A 13,906-nucleotide genomic window follows, 5' to 3' on the forward strand; every position below is an offset into this window, starting at 1 on the left:
TCACCTGTTTGACTTAGAAATGAAGTAACCTGTCTGTGAAAGGCTGATCATGGTTATAATGAATTTGGATGTGGACCCTTTACCTCTTAACAATAAATACTCAAAACAGGAAACATTTCTAATGGGGAGTCAATTGAAAGAAAGCTGGGCTTCAAACCTAGGACCTGGCCTACCTTAGTTTAAATTTGCTCTATGAAGTATGCCCTCTTTAGCAAGTTAAACAAGGAGTAGATCTGAAACTGAAGAAAGGGACACATTGTTTCAGCAGTGTCTCACTTAAAAGTTTTGGCCATAGTATAATCCCACAGAATGGCATGCATATCAAGTATGAAATGGGTCACCTCAAATTCAGATTTTGGGAGGCTGAGGTTAATACATAATCCTTGAGGTTAACACTTCTCCAGGCTTTGTGTTGAAACCTGGAGAACACTGGGGGAGGTTCTTGAAAAAGGAAGACTGTTCTGTTTGTAGAAATCTGTGGTTCCTATTTTCCCTGGTCATGGGCTGGGAGTGTGTGTGTGTGTATGTGTGTATGCATGTGTATGTTTTTAAATTTTTATTATTTTTTTTTATGCAAGTTTCAAGCTGGAGTTTGATGGCACATGCCTGGAATCCCAGGATGTAGGAGGTGGAGGCAGGGAAGTTACCAAGTTCATTGCCATCTCAGAGTACATGAGACTATCTCAAAAACAAAATGGAACAAGGCACTGTAGATAGTTTTGTTTCTTATTTTGTTTATAAAAATAGTAATTATTTCAAAAGTCTTTGTGAGAAACGATAAATTTAGGCTTAAAGGAAAGTGATAGCCTTTCTTAGCATTAGTTTTTTTTTTAATGTGTTTGGTTGTAGGTTCAGTTTAAATGAAGTTTCGTTTTCTTTCTTTCTTTTTTCTCTTTCTTTCTCTCTCTCTTTCTTTTTCTTTCTTTCTTTCTTTCAGTAGTTGGTGTCAAAGGACTTTATAAAATGTTTAATGGTCTTTGAATTGGGCTAGTGAGATGGCTCAGCGGTTAAGAGCACTGACTGCTCTTCCTGAGGTCATGAGTTCAAATCCCAGCAACCACATGGTGGCTCACAACCATCCGTAATGAGATCTGATGTTCTCAAATGGGTGTCTGAAGACAGCTACAGTGTACTTATATATAATAAATAAATAAAAAAAATAGTCTTTGAATTCTGGAGTTCTCTTAATTAAAGAACCTATTTACAGACTTGCATTTTTGAAGTAAAGGTATTTTAAATCTATATAAGAGCTTTTGTCAGCTCTAGGGGTATTTTAGAGATTTTTTTTAATAGCTAAAATATATTGTACTCACTGTATCAAGGTTGTTTTAAATTGCCACAATAGTCTTTAAGAAATATGGCCACTGTTCACGTTTTAGGGACAGGATAATGGAAGCAAAGAGAAGTGAAGTAATCTCTCTAAAGACCTCACAAAGGGGCAGAGCTGGGTCTTGAACCCAGGCCCCTGAAGCCAAACATTGAAATCAGATCTTTATGCAAGGCTTTCTTTTTCACCTCATCTTATATCTTTCATAGAAATCAGTTGAAACATGTTTTCTTTCATTACTGAGAATGGCAATCAGCCAGATGTCCTCAGGCGACAGCCACACTGTGTAGACGTTGTATGATTTGCCAGGAACTGTGTGAGGAAAGCTAATCAGTGGCACGGATGCCCAAGGAGATAATGAGCTCTTCTTTGAGATGTGCAGAGTGGGAGAGTGTTTTCTATAGGCTGCAGGGAGCCATGCATAGGATTGAGCTGCTTGCTTCTACTTGGGAAGGTATCTCCAGGCTTGAGGTCTTCTGTATTCTGTTAATACAGGCTGTGTTCACCTCAGCCTCCCCAGCATCTTCAGGTCAGATGTCACCATAGAAAATTCTGTTTTCTGCCTGTGCTTTGCCTTCTCCAGGGGTGTGAGCAGCCCACCCTTTTATGTAGCACTAACTCTACAACCTGCCTTACCAACTTATTCATTTTACTCAGAACAGTATTTCTGTTTAAAAAATATCCAAAGTCGGCACTACATCCTGTCCCAGGTGCTTACAGTGTTCAGTAATGATTACTTACGTTGTGTCATGCCTACTATAGCAACAGTTCTATTATTTTATTGTGATGTAGGATAAGTTGTCCTCAAAGCCATCTCAAATCCTAGTGCTCTCTGTTTCAGCTAAACTTCCTTGCCAGAGAACAGCCAGGATCCAATTTGCCTCTCTCTCTTCCAGTGCTGGGTTACAGGAGTTGCTGCTGAGCCAGTTTTCATGGGTGTGCTGGGATCTGAACTTGGGTCCTTGTGCTTGGAAAGCATTGTACCCACAGCCAACTCTCCAGCTCTCTAAGTGACTTTTGTTTTCATTGGTCTGGATGAAAGTGAGGGAAGGTGTGTTAAGGGGCTACTGGACCCTCCCTGAAGAATTGCTAATGAAACTTTGGGTGGAGTGCCACACTCTGGAGAACTATGGAGCTATGCCAAAGTAGTTTTTTAAAGAGTGTTCCAGTTCTCTTACTTACTATAGAGTAGGCACTGAATGTGTGGTAGTCACATAGGCAGTTGTTTGATACCTGAACTGACTAAGCAGTTTTCCCCCAATGTACTATTTTTCATTGAATAAAGACATTGAGTAGAAGGAAACTGGATTTATACAAAACTGAAATTGATCAGAAATTTGAAAGTTTCTATACTTTTTGAGGTAATTCAAAATTGCCTGTTTTGTGTACTTTTTATATCTAAACAAGTGTGAAAGTTTTGTTTTGTTTTTTCCTTTTAATCTAGATGAATAATACTGCAGCTAGCCCGATGTCTACTGCCACTTCAAGTAGTGGAAGAAATGCAGGGAAGACTGTGAGCTTTGCGGCCGAGTTGCAGAGCATGATGTGAGTATGTCTTTATACACTATTACCGTGGCTATTTTAAACTGATTAATGTTGAAGAAGGAAATTGAAATAAAACGTATAAACCGTAGCTTACTGTCATTTGTATTTAAACAGAAGTAAAATAATCTCATAACATTTAAACAGTTCCGTGTAAGAGAGGCAGACCTGGATAAAGTGCTCCGGTGGTGCACTGTATTTGAAAGTGGAGTACTGCTGGCTCTCCTTTCTGTGGACAGTCAAAATGTTTTCAGAGAAGTTTGCAGTTTTTCTTAATTTTCCTAATTCTGTCAGCCTGATTCAAAGTAGTTTTAAATTTTGATAATATTTGAACCATTGCATTTCAGATTGTTGTAAGGAACACAAAGCATTAAAAAAGAATCACATGTGTTGAATCTTTGAGGAATTGCACATTTGTTTAAGAATTCTTCCTGATAGTGATTGTCAGCTTGCAGTGAGGGAGACTGCCTTCTTAACTGGATGGGGTGGCAGACAGGGAACCCTGGAAGGACTGAATTCTGAGTGAGTGCTTCAGGAGACAGGGATCTTACAAGAAGAGGTGACAAGGCAATATCACTTCTTTCCCAGTGATTTATCAGGCAGTTTAAAAGACTATTTCTGTGGAAAGTTTAAATCCTTCCTCATGTGTGTATTGATAGCCTTTTTACTAATAACTCAGTGTGGAGTCAGCCTTGAAAGCACAATCTCGATAAGTTTGATCACATTTAGTTTCTCAGGAGACATACTTCAAAGAAACTATTAACACTGAAAGCATTTTTAAAACTAATTAATTAATTAACTTTCCATCCCAATTGTAGCTGATTGTAGCTTCCCCTCCCATTCTCCTTCCATTACAGTGTTAATAAAGGAGCACATTACTGTAACCAGTTTGGGGAAAAAAAGAAAGCATTAATATCGTAGTATCAGACTCTGCCTTCAACATCTTTTTATAGTCTTAATTATTAAGGAGCTTTGAGAACCTCTATAGATATTGAGCTCTTAGAGTTTAAAACTGAGAAATAAAAATATAGGCCTTCATTTAAAAATTAATAAAATATGTGAAATATAATATATTCCTTATAAAACTTATGCTCTAAAACTAAAAACTGATAACACTTTGTGATTGCTAAGATGGGGAAAAGCACTAATTTAGAAGCTGAATTTTGTGAGCCTGCCTATATTTTAAATTATGGAGAACTTTAAGAGTTATATATTTATATACTTTAAGTTTTCATTATAATGTAATAGACTTTTTGTTATCACTTTTCTGTTATGGTACATTAACTATATTTAAAATATGATGAATATCATTTTTTTCTGTAACACTAAATCGATTTACTTAGTGTTTTTTTAAATTGCTAATTTGGATACTTTCAGAGTCTTAAAATTATAGCATAATGAGTCCCATGTATCTTTTATCTAAATTTAAAAATAATTATTTTTGCACAGTTTTATTTGACTTTTCCTAATATTCATTAAAAAATCAAATATTTTAAAGTAATCTCATAGAACATATAAAAAGAATATATAAGTTAGAAGGTGAACACCAGATGGTGCACAGCGTGAGTCAGCACACTGTGTAACTGTTTCAGTGAATGATGTTTCCCTGGCCCTCGGTGATGCTCCTTCATCTGAAGCCATTGCTCACTGCTGTCTTCATGCTACATAGTGGAGCTAGGTATTTGTGGCAAATACCCTGTGACTATGAAGCTGAAAATATTTACTATCTAGCTTTTGCAGAAGTTGACCTCTGAGTTAGAAAACTAGCTCCGTATAAAAAGAAAACAGAAACTTTGGAGTGGTTGTGCCTGATATTTGTATCTAATAGACCTAAGACCATTTAAAGAAAGTTGGGAAAAAGAAAAGAAAAACTAAATTCAGCACTTTGCATTAAATACTTTTGCACACATTTTGCAAGCGATCTACCTAAGCTGTATTCAGAATGTAAAGGTTATTGTTGGCTATGACTCTGGAATAAGTGTGCACTTTCCCTTCATTTCAGACCCGAGGGAGAGGCCGCTCCTAATAGTACATTCAGCATTGAGAGGCTGAGTTTTTCCCCTTATGAATTTTACCTCAGAAATAGAGCTAGAGGCAAACGAGGAGATCCTTTTAAGTTTGCTAATTTCCTATTGCTTTAAAAACTCCAGGCTGTAGATTGTATGCAAATGGAATCTGTATAGGACATGCAGTTCTTGGTTGGGTGCAGTTTTCAGATGAGGAAGTGCAACCTTAGTCCCTGCATGCTGGGAGGATTTCACTCCAAATCCTTCCTGTGGCTGTCTCCCGCCTGTTTGTTTTGCTGTTTTTCAGTCCTGCAGCTGCCATTTTCCATATTAACTAACAGGTAGTAAGTTGTTGGCCTTTGGACTGCAGGCTCTCTTACTGGGAAACACTGTTTAGTATTTTTCCAAGGGTTGGTATCACTGACAAGTATCTGGTTGTCAATTACAATGAAAGTTGTCCAATTCTGTTAATACTGAGTGGTTGCCCTAAGAAGCAGATGAAAGCCCTCCATCCCTTAAAGAAATTGAACAGCTACGAAGTTACCTAAGCTCACGGAGGCAGAAAGATCACACAAGCAGAGAAACAAGACAGCCTGCTGTACCAGGCCAAGGGCAGGTTGTACACTAGGCTGTGACTGTGTGGCAGCTGACTCCTGCTCATGTGTGTATGGGTGTTTTGTCTGCCTGTATGTCTGTGTACCATTTGCTTGCCTAATGCTGGAAGAGCCAGAAGAGGGTGCTGGATCACCTATCACTGGAGTTGCAGACACTGTGAGCGGCCAGGTAGGTGCTGAATCTAACTCGGGTTCTCTGAAGAGCAGCCAGTGCTCCTAACTGCTCAGCCGTCTTTCTAGCTTTTCTGTTTTTTTTTTTTTTAAATAGTTCTTAGTAATATGTTGTTATTATTGTGCTTCTGTAATGACTTCTTCCCTCCTTAGTATATTATGAATAATTTGTGTGTTCTTAAACTTTATTGATCCCCTATTGTTATTTCCAGGTTTTCCAGTATTATTAAAAATATGAAATAAAATATTTGTACCTATTACCTTAAATTCAAAGAAGAAGAATTTTTTCAGTTCAATACCCTTTTTTGGTACTAACTTTTAAGTTTTCCCCCAAGGAAGCTGGACTGATTTCCATTTCTGTCTCATTCTGAGAACACCCTCCCACCTCCAGTGTACCCCTCATTGACAACAGTGCAAACATGGGCTGTGATGTCCAACAGCCTGGCCACGGCGTTCCAACATATTTTGGTCACTTACATTTCGTGTGTGTGTGTGTGTGTGTGTGTGTGTGAGTATGTATGTGTGTGCATGCACATGTGTGTGTGTGTGTGTGTGTATGTATTTGTGTGTGTGTGCACTTATATGTTCTTATTCTTAGCGTAGGTTTTACCATCTTGTTGTCTTCCTGTAGTTTATTAGGGACTTCTAATATTTCAAAAGTTTCCCATCTTGTGGATCCCATTTGGCATTTCCTTCTACCCAGCATTCGGTTTCTCTGGGGATTCTTTACTGTTTTAAAAGTGTGTTAATTTTCCTTCTTTAAAAATGTGGCTTAGTCAGTTTCCCAGCCTTGCTTCTACTTTTGACCTGAAGCCCCCTCAGTCTCTACACACAGTCCCTGCACACTTTCCTGGCCCCCTCAGTCTCTACACACAGTCCCTGCACACTTTCCTGGCCCCCTCAGTCTCTACACACAGTCCCTGCACACTTTCCTGGATTCAGTTTTGCTTTCCCCAGTTTAACACTTAGTCCATTGTGTTGTTGTTCTGGGTTGTCAGGGAGGGCTGTAAGTGAAAGCAATTGTGCTTTAATCCATTTGCTAGTGTCTCCAGCACCACAAATTCCATAAGCCTTCCTCCCTGCACTGACATTCTACCCTTATCAGATAGGGAGGGACTCCTTTTGCCTCTGCACTTTGTTCCACTGAGCAGTCTCTTCCCCTGCCAGCACTGCATTATTGTAGTTATTATAGCCTCTTAATGTGTTTTAATATTTGGTGTTATAGTTCAAATCTGTCCACATAAGCTTTCTTTTTAAAATATTTTTGGCTCCTTCTTACTTTTATGCTTCCAGATGAATTTTTAGGAATCATTTCAATGGGCTCCAAAACAAATTCTAAGTGCAAATTTTAAGAGCTTTTATTTTTCATTTCTTTTTATGCTTTTTTGCTGTATTCTCAGATTTCAGACATGGGTTTTTGCAACCCATTTTACTTTTAAAGTTGATTAATGAAGTAATTTTACATTTAGAGAGTTTATTTGAAACAACCCCTGATAGAAACAGTAAAAACAACCAGACTAATGAGTGGGCTGCTTAACTAGTATATGATTAGAGACCGAAAAACTTCTCGGTTTTCTTTAATATTTGTTTTTCTTGCTTGAGTGTAGAATTGCGCTGCGACTGCAGTGTGCAAAACTCCAGCCAATTTATCACCTCAACTTTAAATCACAGTAGGGATTTTATTTTTGAATGGCAGAAATGGTCAGTTTTAAATGGCCAGTTCGATTTTTAAAAAAATGGATCTATAATATTGCATTCTGACTAATAGAGTAATATATAGCAGTGTCCATTCAATAGAATTCAGAGACTGAGTGTACTTATTATATTCATTTTTAAACATAAGAAAAGTGATAATGTGTCTTCTTCTTTTGACCAGTTCAGTGAATGTTTCTCTTCCGTAGGTCAGCAGCATGCAGGAGTATCGGGTTTACACAGATAAAACACCAGGCGTAGGTTGCTACAGTTCTATGGGCTTCCTCTGCTGGCACTCTAGGGTGCTACCGAGGGGTCACGTGAGGTCTGTTCTATGATAAATTGTACTATTTTTTTTTTGTTTTTAACATATCTATTTGCAGTTTTAATTGTTTTCACCTCTTGGTGGTTGCTGATTTATTGTTCTCATTAGAGACATCTCACTGTCTTACCCCTAGCAGGCGTAGGTCAGGTGTAGGTCAGGTCGTAGGTCAGGTCGCTGGCAGTGATGGAAGACAGGAAGCTTGAGGAGAGCTGTGAAGGGTTGCCATGCCAGCAAAGGAGGTGGGCAGAGAGCCGATGAGAATTGCGGCACAAGCCATCTGCCACTCAGCAGAGGAGGCAGGTGCCATTCCTTTCCTATAGCCACACTGTGTGCTGGGCATAGGACTGGGCAGTCAAGGTAACTGGGCTGATGTGGAAGTAGAAAGGGCAAGTGCAATAGGAAGCTATTACGTTGACACGTAGGAGGTCCAGACTAGGGATGAGTTGGTCAGCTTGGACACATAGTGTGAGAGAGACTGGACATTTCAGTGCACTTCACATTTATGTAGAGCATGAGCAGTGCTCAGAAACTAAAGGGTCATCGGCCTGAGCTGGTCTCCTCCAGGGCTGCTCTGATTTCCTATGCTGTCCTATGTGTGCATCTGACACTTGGTACTATTCTTATGGAAGGCCTGGTAATATTCCCACAAAAGGCCTCATTGTAGTTTCCGACAGTGCTGTTTGTCTTCATTCTGCAGCTTTAAGCCTTTTCCTGATGTGCCCTAGCTGGCATCTTGTAGGTGTCTGGTAAATGTGAAGTTGTGGTGACACTGACATTGTGTTTGGGAGGACAGCCTCCAGGGGAGAGGCAATGGTTGCAATCTTAAGTTTCCAAGTAGAAGAAGAAGGAAACAGGAGCCTGGATAGTCCTTAGACCATGATTCCATATGAGAAACTCAAACAACTACGTTGCTTTGGGTTTTGTCTTATATTCATGAAAGTACTTTTAAGTGTGGTGTGGCTTTCTACAGTTAGAGTTCTGATTTACCTAAGCCCTCTTCATTGCTTCCTTGACAGATCTATATTTACAGATGCCGTGTGGATGGTGGGAAGAGGAGGTGGCATAGTAAAGTCTGGCAAGTAGGGCAGACTCCAACTGTTTTCTGCAGTGTTATAAGATGCAGGAACAATATTCATCTCTAAGGTGGATAAGTCAGATAATGCATATAAATCATTTGCATAAATGGTACCTGCTCAATGGAACTATGCAAATGACTGCCTGTTTTTAAATTAGACTTTGTTGGATTATAGGAATAGAACTGAATTTTAGCACTTTTTTTCTTCTTCTTAAATTGCGGACCAGTGATCTGGTATTCAGAGACAAAGGAAACAGTTTTTAATAGTGTCAGTTATTTTGACTGAATGAAAATCTGAGTGTCTTAGAAATTGGTTAGGTCAGTCCTTTATTGATTCACGAAGATGCAGAAAAGAGCTGATTTGTCCCAGGGTAGCTATTTAGTCAGTTCAGGACTTAAGGTCTGGGTTTTTGAATATCAACTCTCCACTCCTTTCAAGTGTCTCTGCTATTAGTGTTCCTTTGACCAATTCTTGTTTTTTCTTATCTTTTTAAACTGTCAGCATTTATTTAGTTTTTCATTCTGCTTTTATATTTGAGATGGCACTACAATATTGAACTCATTTAAAATGATGAATGTATATAGCACTGAAAGCATTTTCATTAATTCCAGGCATAATCTTTTTATTTGCTTTAAGTCCTATTATCAGTTATTATAGATCACTCTGAACATTTCATTCATTTAGACATTACTGGAATGTCTTAAATTTTATACAATTGGAACCTAAGTGGAGGCGACAGAAACACCTTTACCCTGCAAGCTTTGCTGCTTTCATATACCATAAGCTTTCTTTAACAGACACAGTGAGATACTAGCAGTTTTCATCAGCCAGCCATTATCTTTATTAATAATTCTTTACTTTGAAGTTAGCTCTCCCTCCTCTGTTTCTCTCTTCTCATTTAAAATCTTTACATTGAGTCCACCGTGGCGCCTCTGGGTATCGAGCTCTGTTTGAGATTGCTCTGTAAAGTAGCTTTCCTGTGATGAAAGTGGTTCAGTGGTGTGCACTGGAATCATCTACTGCAGGTGATTTACTATACTGTGTAATATCCTTATGTTATAACACATAATATCCTTATGTAATATCCTTATGTTAGACCACATTTGTTCTAGAATATTCTTGTATGCTAATTACTAGTGCTTTTTGTTTATTCATTCAAAAAGTTGATTGTCTACCATGAGATGGCTCTGTATATGTAGCAGGAGTACAGCATTCAGGACCCCTATTCTGATGGAGGTACTTCACGTTCTGACTGTTAGCAATACCTCATGTCTCATTTTTTAGACTTACTACTGCTTTTGTGGGACCATGTTCTTGGGAGTTTACAGTATTGTACATTAAAGTCTTTGACCTAATTATATACACTTTTGTGTTATGGCTGTGGCATTACTTTTGATTGCAGTTTTGGCTCAAGACTTGTTTTTCCTATGACATGTGAAACCATTGAAAATAGAGTGTATCTGAGTCACCTTCTAGTTTTACTTAAAATTAGTTTAAAGCAAGGATCTTTGTTTAAAAGGCAAATCAGGAGAAATTCATTTCCAATAAGAGAGAATACTAGCAACATGAGTTAATTGTGAGTTGTATGGACCTAGAATATTAATCATTTTTTGTTTCCTTATTTATATCACTGACAGATAACCCTTTGTCTATTTTTTAGACTATTTTAGAGATTACACAGAAATACTAGGATTTTAATTTTTATATAAAGATTAGCACATTAGATTAATGAAACCCAATAAATAGAAGAGGCATGACTTAAAAACTTATCCAATCTAGTTTTTCAAAAGTTTGTGTATGCTAATATGGTGGTTTGAATAATAATGACTCTCACAGGCTCATGTATATGAATGCTTAGTCACCAGTGAAACTCTGCTGAGTAGGTGTGTCACTGAAGGTGGGCTTTGAGGTTTCAAAAGCCAATGCCAAGCCCAGTCTGCCCCTCTCTCTGATCAGGATGTAGCTCTCAGCTGCTATTCTAGCACCATGCTCCCTGCCATGATGATAATGAACCAAGCCTCTGACACTGTCTGAGCCCCCAATTCAATGCTTGCTTTCATAAGAGTTGCTTTGGTTGTGGTGTCCCCTCACAGCAGTACAGCGGTGACTAAGACTTAATGATAGTTAGATGTACAGTCTTAATAAGTCTACGTCTGGTGACTAAGACTTAATGATAATTAGATATACAGTCTTAATAAGCCTACATCTGCTTTTGCAATCCCTTTTTATTTTCATCTTTAAGCAGTGTCATTTTGTTGTGTATTTCATGGGGTAGTGAGATTTCATATTTTTTATGAAGTTAATAAAGGAAGATTCTAATGTAGTCCTCATTATGAGTTAAACTTTGAGAATCCTACTTTGACCTTGCTTTGTTGGTTTGTTCAGAAAAATACTACCCTTCTCCATGTAAGGCAGTCACATATGATTATGTTTTCTTATTAAATTTTTGTGCCATGTGCATTCTCCTAGGATGTTAGTATTTTAATATGTATGGAAAGTATAGCCTGTTGCATCTATTTTTATTAGCCCAGTTAAAATAGTAAAGGTTTTACTGTAAGGTCAAGGTGTTCTGAAAGCTGTAGATGTAGTGTAATCTGAGGGGCATTCTAGTTTCAGGTGGTTGTAGTTATTGAAGTGCACTGTTTTTACATACGCAAACACAGTTTTTAAAACCTGGAAAAATAAAGGGTTCATTTTCTGTCCTTGTATTTCTTTTGTGTATATCTATTACTCAAAGATTGTAAATACTGTTGTAAAACTTCACATTTGTAATGTGAGAAAACATGGAACTATATCTTTAAAAGAAAACTGAGACATTTTAGTCATTTCATAAGTGTAAATCAATGAAATAGGCTTTATTTAGAAACAGTTGTTCACTCTAGGTTAATTTATCTACATTCATCCTAAACTACTGAGTGTTATCACATTATCTGCCTAATGTTATGATGAATTCTTTAATATTAGTTTCTTTGGTCATAAACTCAGATCTTGTGAGATTTTTAAATTGAAAACATGTTTTTTTTTAATTATACAATGTGCCTACTACTCTTCTTTGTTTACAATCATAATTGTCATTTTAAAAATATTTTTCTTTTTTTCATATAATCTCTTTAGCATGTCTTGTCTTCCTGTAACTTATCAAATTTGTTTTTAAGTCTTTTTTCTTTTTATTTAAGAAATTGTTTTTCATCTAAGCACCCACATTCAATATATTTTGTTGAGCTCCTGTATTCTGCAGGCATGAGGGTAGGTGATATGTAAGAGGACAGGTCTAGGGATTCTTGTGTGCTTATGTTGCTGATATAGTATGCATGTGTTTTATGCATCTTGTGATCCTTGATGATTGCATGAGGCAGTTTTTGCTTTTTCTACTTTATAGATGTGTACTTGGGCAAAGTACATTAAAGATTTACACAGAAAACACAGGTTTTAAGTCGCCTGGGTAGAATTAAACCTCACAATATCTAATTTTGTACAATCCTGACATTTTTATGTGAGGCAGGTGGGTAACATAAGTATATTTCTGTCTTCATGGAGTGTGAAGCAGAGTTCTGTCTTCATGGAGTGTATAGCATAGTGTACTTTAAGCTCTACTTCATGAAGGTGTCTGTGGCTGCTCAGGAGGGTGAGGTTCTTATTGCATTATCAACTCTTTTTTCCATGCCAGTAGGCTCCTTTAAAAAGCCTTCTCAGAACATAGTAGGAGACAAATGGATTCTGCAGCTTCAGTTCTTCTGGACTCCCCAACTAGTAATTAAATACACTTAGATACTGTGTAAGTAGGGTCCTACCCACAGGTAGACACAGACAGAATGGCCAGTGATTGAGAACATAAGTATGTAAAGAAAGGTTGCTGATGTTCTGCTGTGGTGATATAGAGGTGGCTTAAGAGGCTTTTCAGCTGGGACGGGGGATCTTATGAAATAATGCCATTTGATCTCTTTCTTTTGATAGGTACTATTTAAACTTTCAGAAACTTAAGGGAGGGTGACAGGACAAATAAGGAACTAACATTCCTACACAAATGAAGGAGAGCACATGATCAAGACCTGGACTAGGAATGAGGTACAAGTAGCTTAGTGTATCTGGAAGGAAATTTGTTTGAAGAAAATACTTATAAAACTGGTGACCAATATTGGAATGTGGCAAATTGAATGGATGACTAGAGAATTTAATCCTTTGTCTAGGCATAGGAAACCTTTCTAAGGTGTTTGTCAAGTGTCAGGTATGATGTGCACTGATTCTCCTGATTGAGGAGAATGGGTAAGTAGCACCATAGGAATTGGATTGGCTGGGGGAGAAGAGACAGTGGCACCAGGAATGAAGAAGAGAAACAAATCAATCAGACATTGTACAGGTTAGCTTAGAGACTTATGGGAATAGTGTGAACTAGTGTTGCAGGATATTTGATCACACTGTGAACTCCAAGATTGTGTTATTTACTGAAAAAAAATCTGTTTCTAGTTGTGATATGTCTCAACCTTAGCACACACCTTTAATCCCTCTAGCTGGAATTCAGACAGGCCCTTAGTACATACCTTTAGTCCCAAACAAAGGGAATGTTAGTTTGTTGAAGCAAGCACCCTTCTTGAAAGTGATGACTGAGTCAGAGAAAAGTTTGACAGAATAGGGAATGCCCAATTCTCCTGTGCTAAAAAGAAGGAGGCAGGTTTACCAGGAGAGTTTTGCAGAGGCAGTTTGAAGAGAGAACAAGCTTGAAACTGGTAATGACAGAATGAGCAAGAGAATGAGGAGCCAGAAGCTTAGAACAGATTGCTAGAGTTAGTTCAAGGTCAAGCAGGGCAATTTAGGAAAAGCCAGCGTGAATCAGTTAGCATGTCGAGGAGTTTTGAGCCAGAACAGCTGAGTTGACCAGCTAGTAAGAGTTCAGAAAGCAAAAGAGAAGGTGAGTTTATTCAGCAATAAGTCTCCAAGGCTGAAACATTCTAGGCCTAGATTAGATTGCAGGGAGGCTAGATGCTTCCAGGACTAGGCCTAGGTTAGCAGATGGAGGGAGTAAGCTTCTTTGATGACAATTAATTCAGAAGAATAAAAGATACTTTTATGAACTAGTTAAAAGTGAAAGTCCGAGGTCTTTATCTTAGAGCAGTGGGTCTCAACCTTCCTAATGCTGTGACCCTTTACTAGAGTTC

General features: G+C 38.0%; 2 protein-coding genes across 11 annotated transcripts in view; one reads left to right on the forward strand and one right to left on the reverse strand.

The window, feature by feature from the left end:
* The window catches only part of Runx2 (RUNX family transcription factor 2), a 314,966-nt gene that overhangs the window by 283,872 nt on the left and 17,188 nt on the right, over positions 1-13,906 (reverse strand). The window lies entirely within an intron of this gene.
* Positions 1-13,906, forward strand: part of Supt3h (SPT3 homolog, SAGA and STAGA complex component) — a 319,869-nt gene that overhangs the window by 7,983 nt on the left and 297,980 nt on the right. For both annotated transcript variants that reach the window (XM_076915253.1, XM_034521570.2), the window contains exon 2: positions 2,772-2,872. In XM_076915253.1, the coding sequence (XP_076771368.1) occupies positions 2,772-2,872 (101 nt within the window). The remainder of the gene's footprint in view (positions 1-2,771; positions 2,873-13,906) is intronic.

The sequence above is a fragment of the Arvicanthis niloticus genome, chromosome 17 (genome assembly GCF_011762505.2).
Source record: "Arvicanthis niloticus isolate mArvNil1 chromosome 17, mArvNil1.pat.X, whole genome shotgun sequence".
NCBI classification, from domain to species: Eukaryota; Metazoa; Chordata; class Mammalia; order Rodentia; family Muridae; genus Arvicanthis; species Arvicanthis niloticus.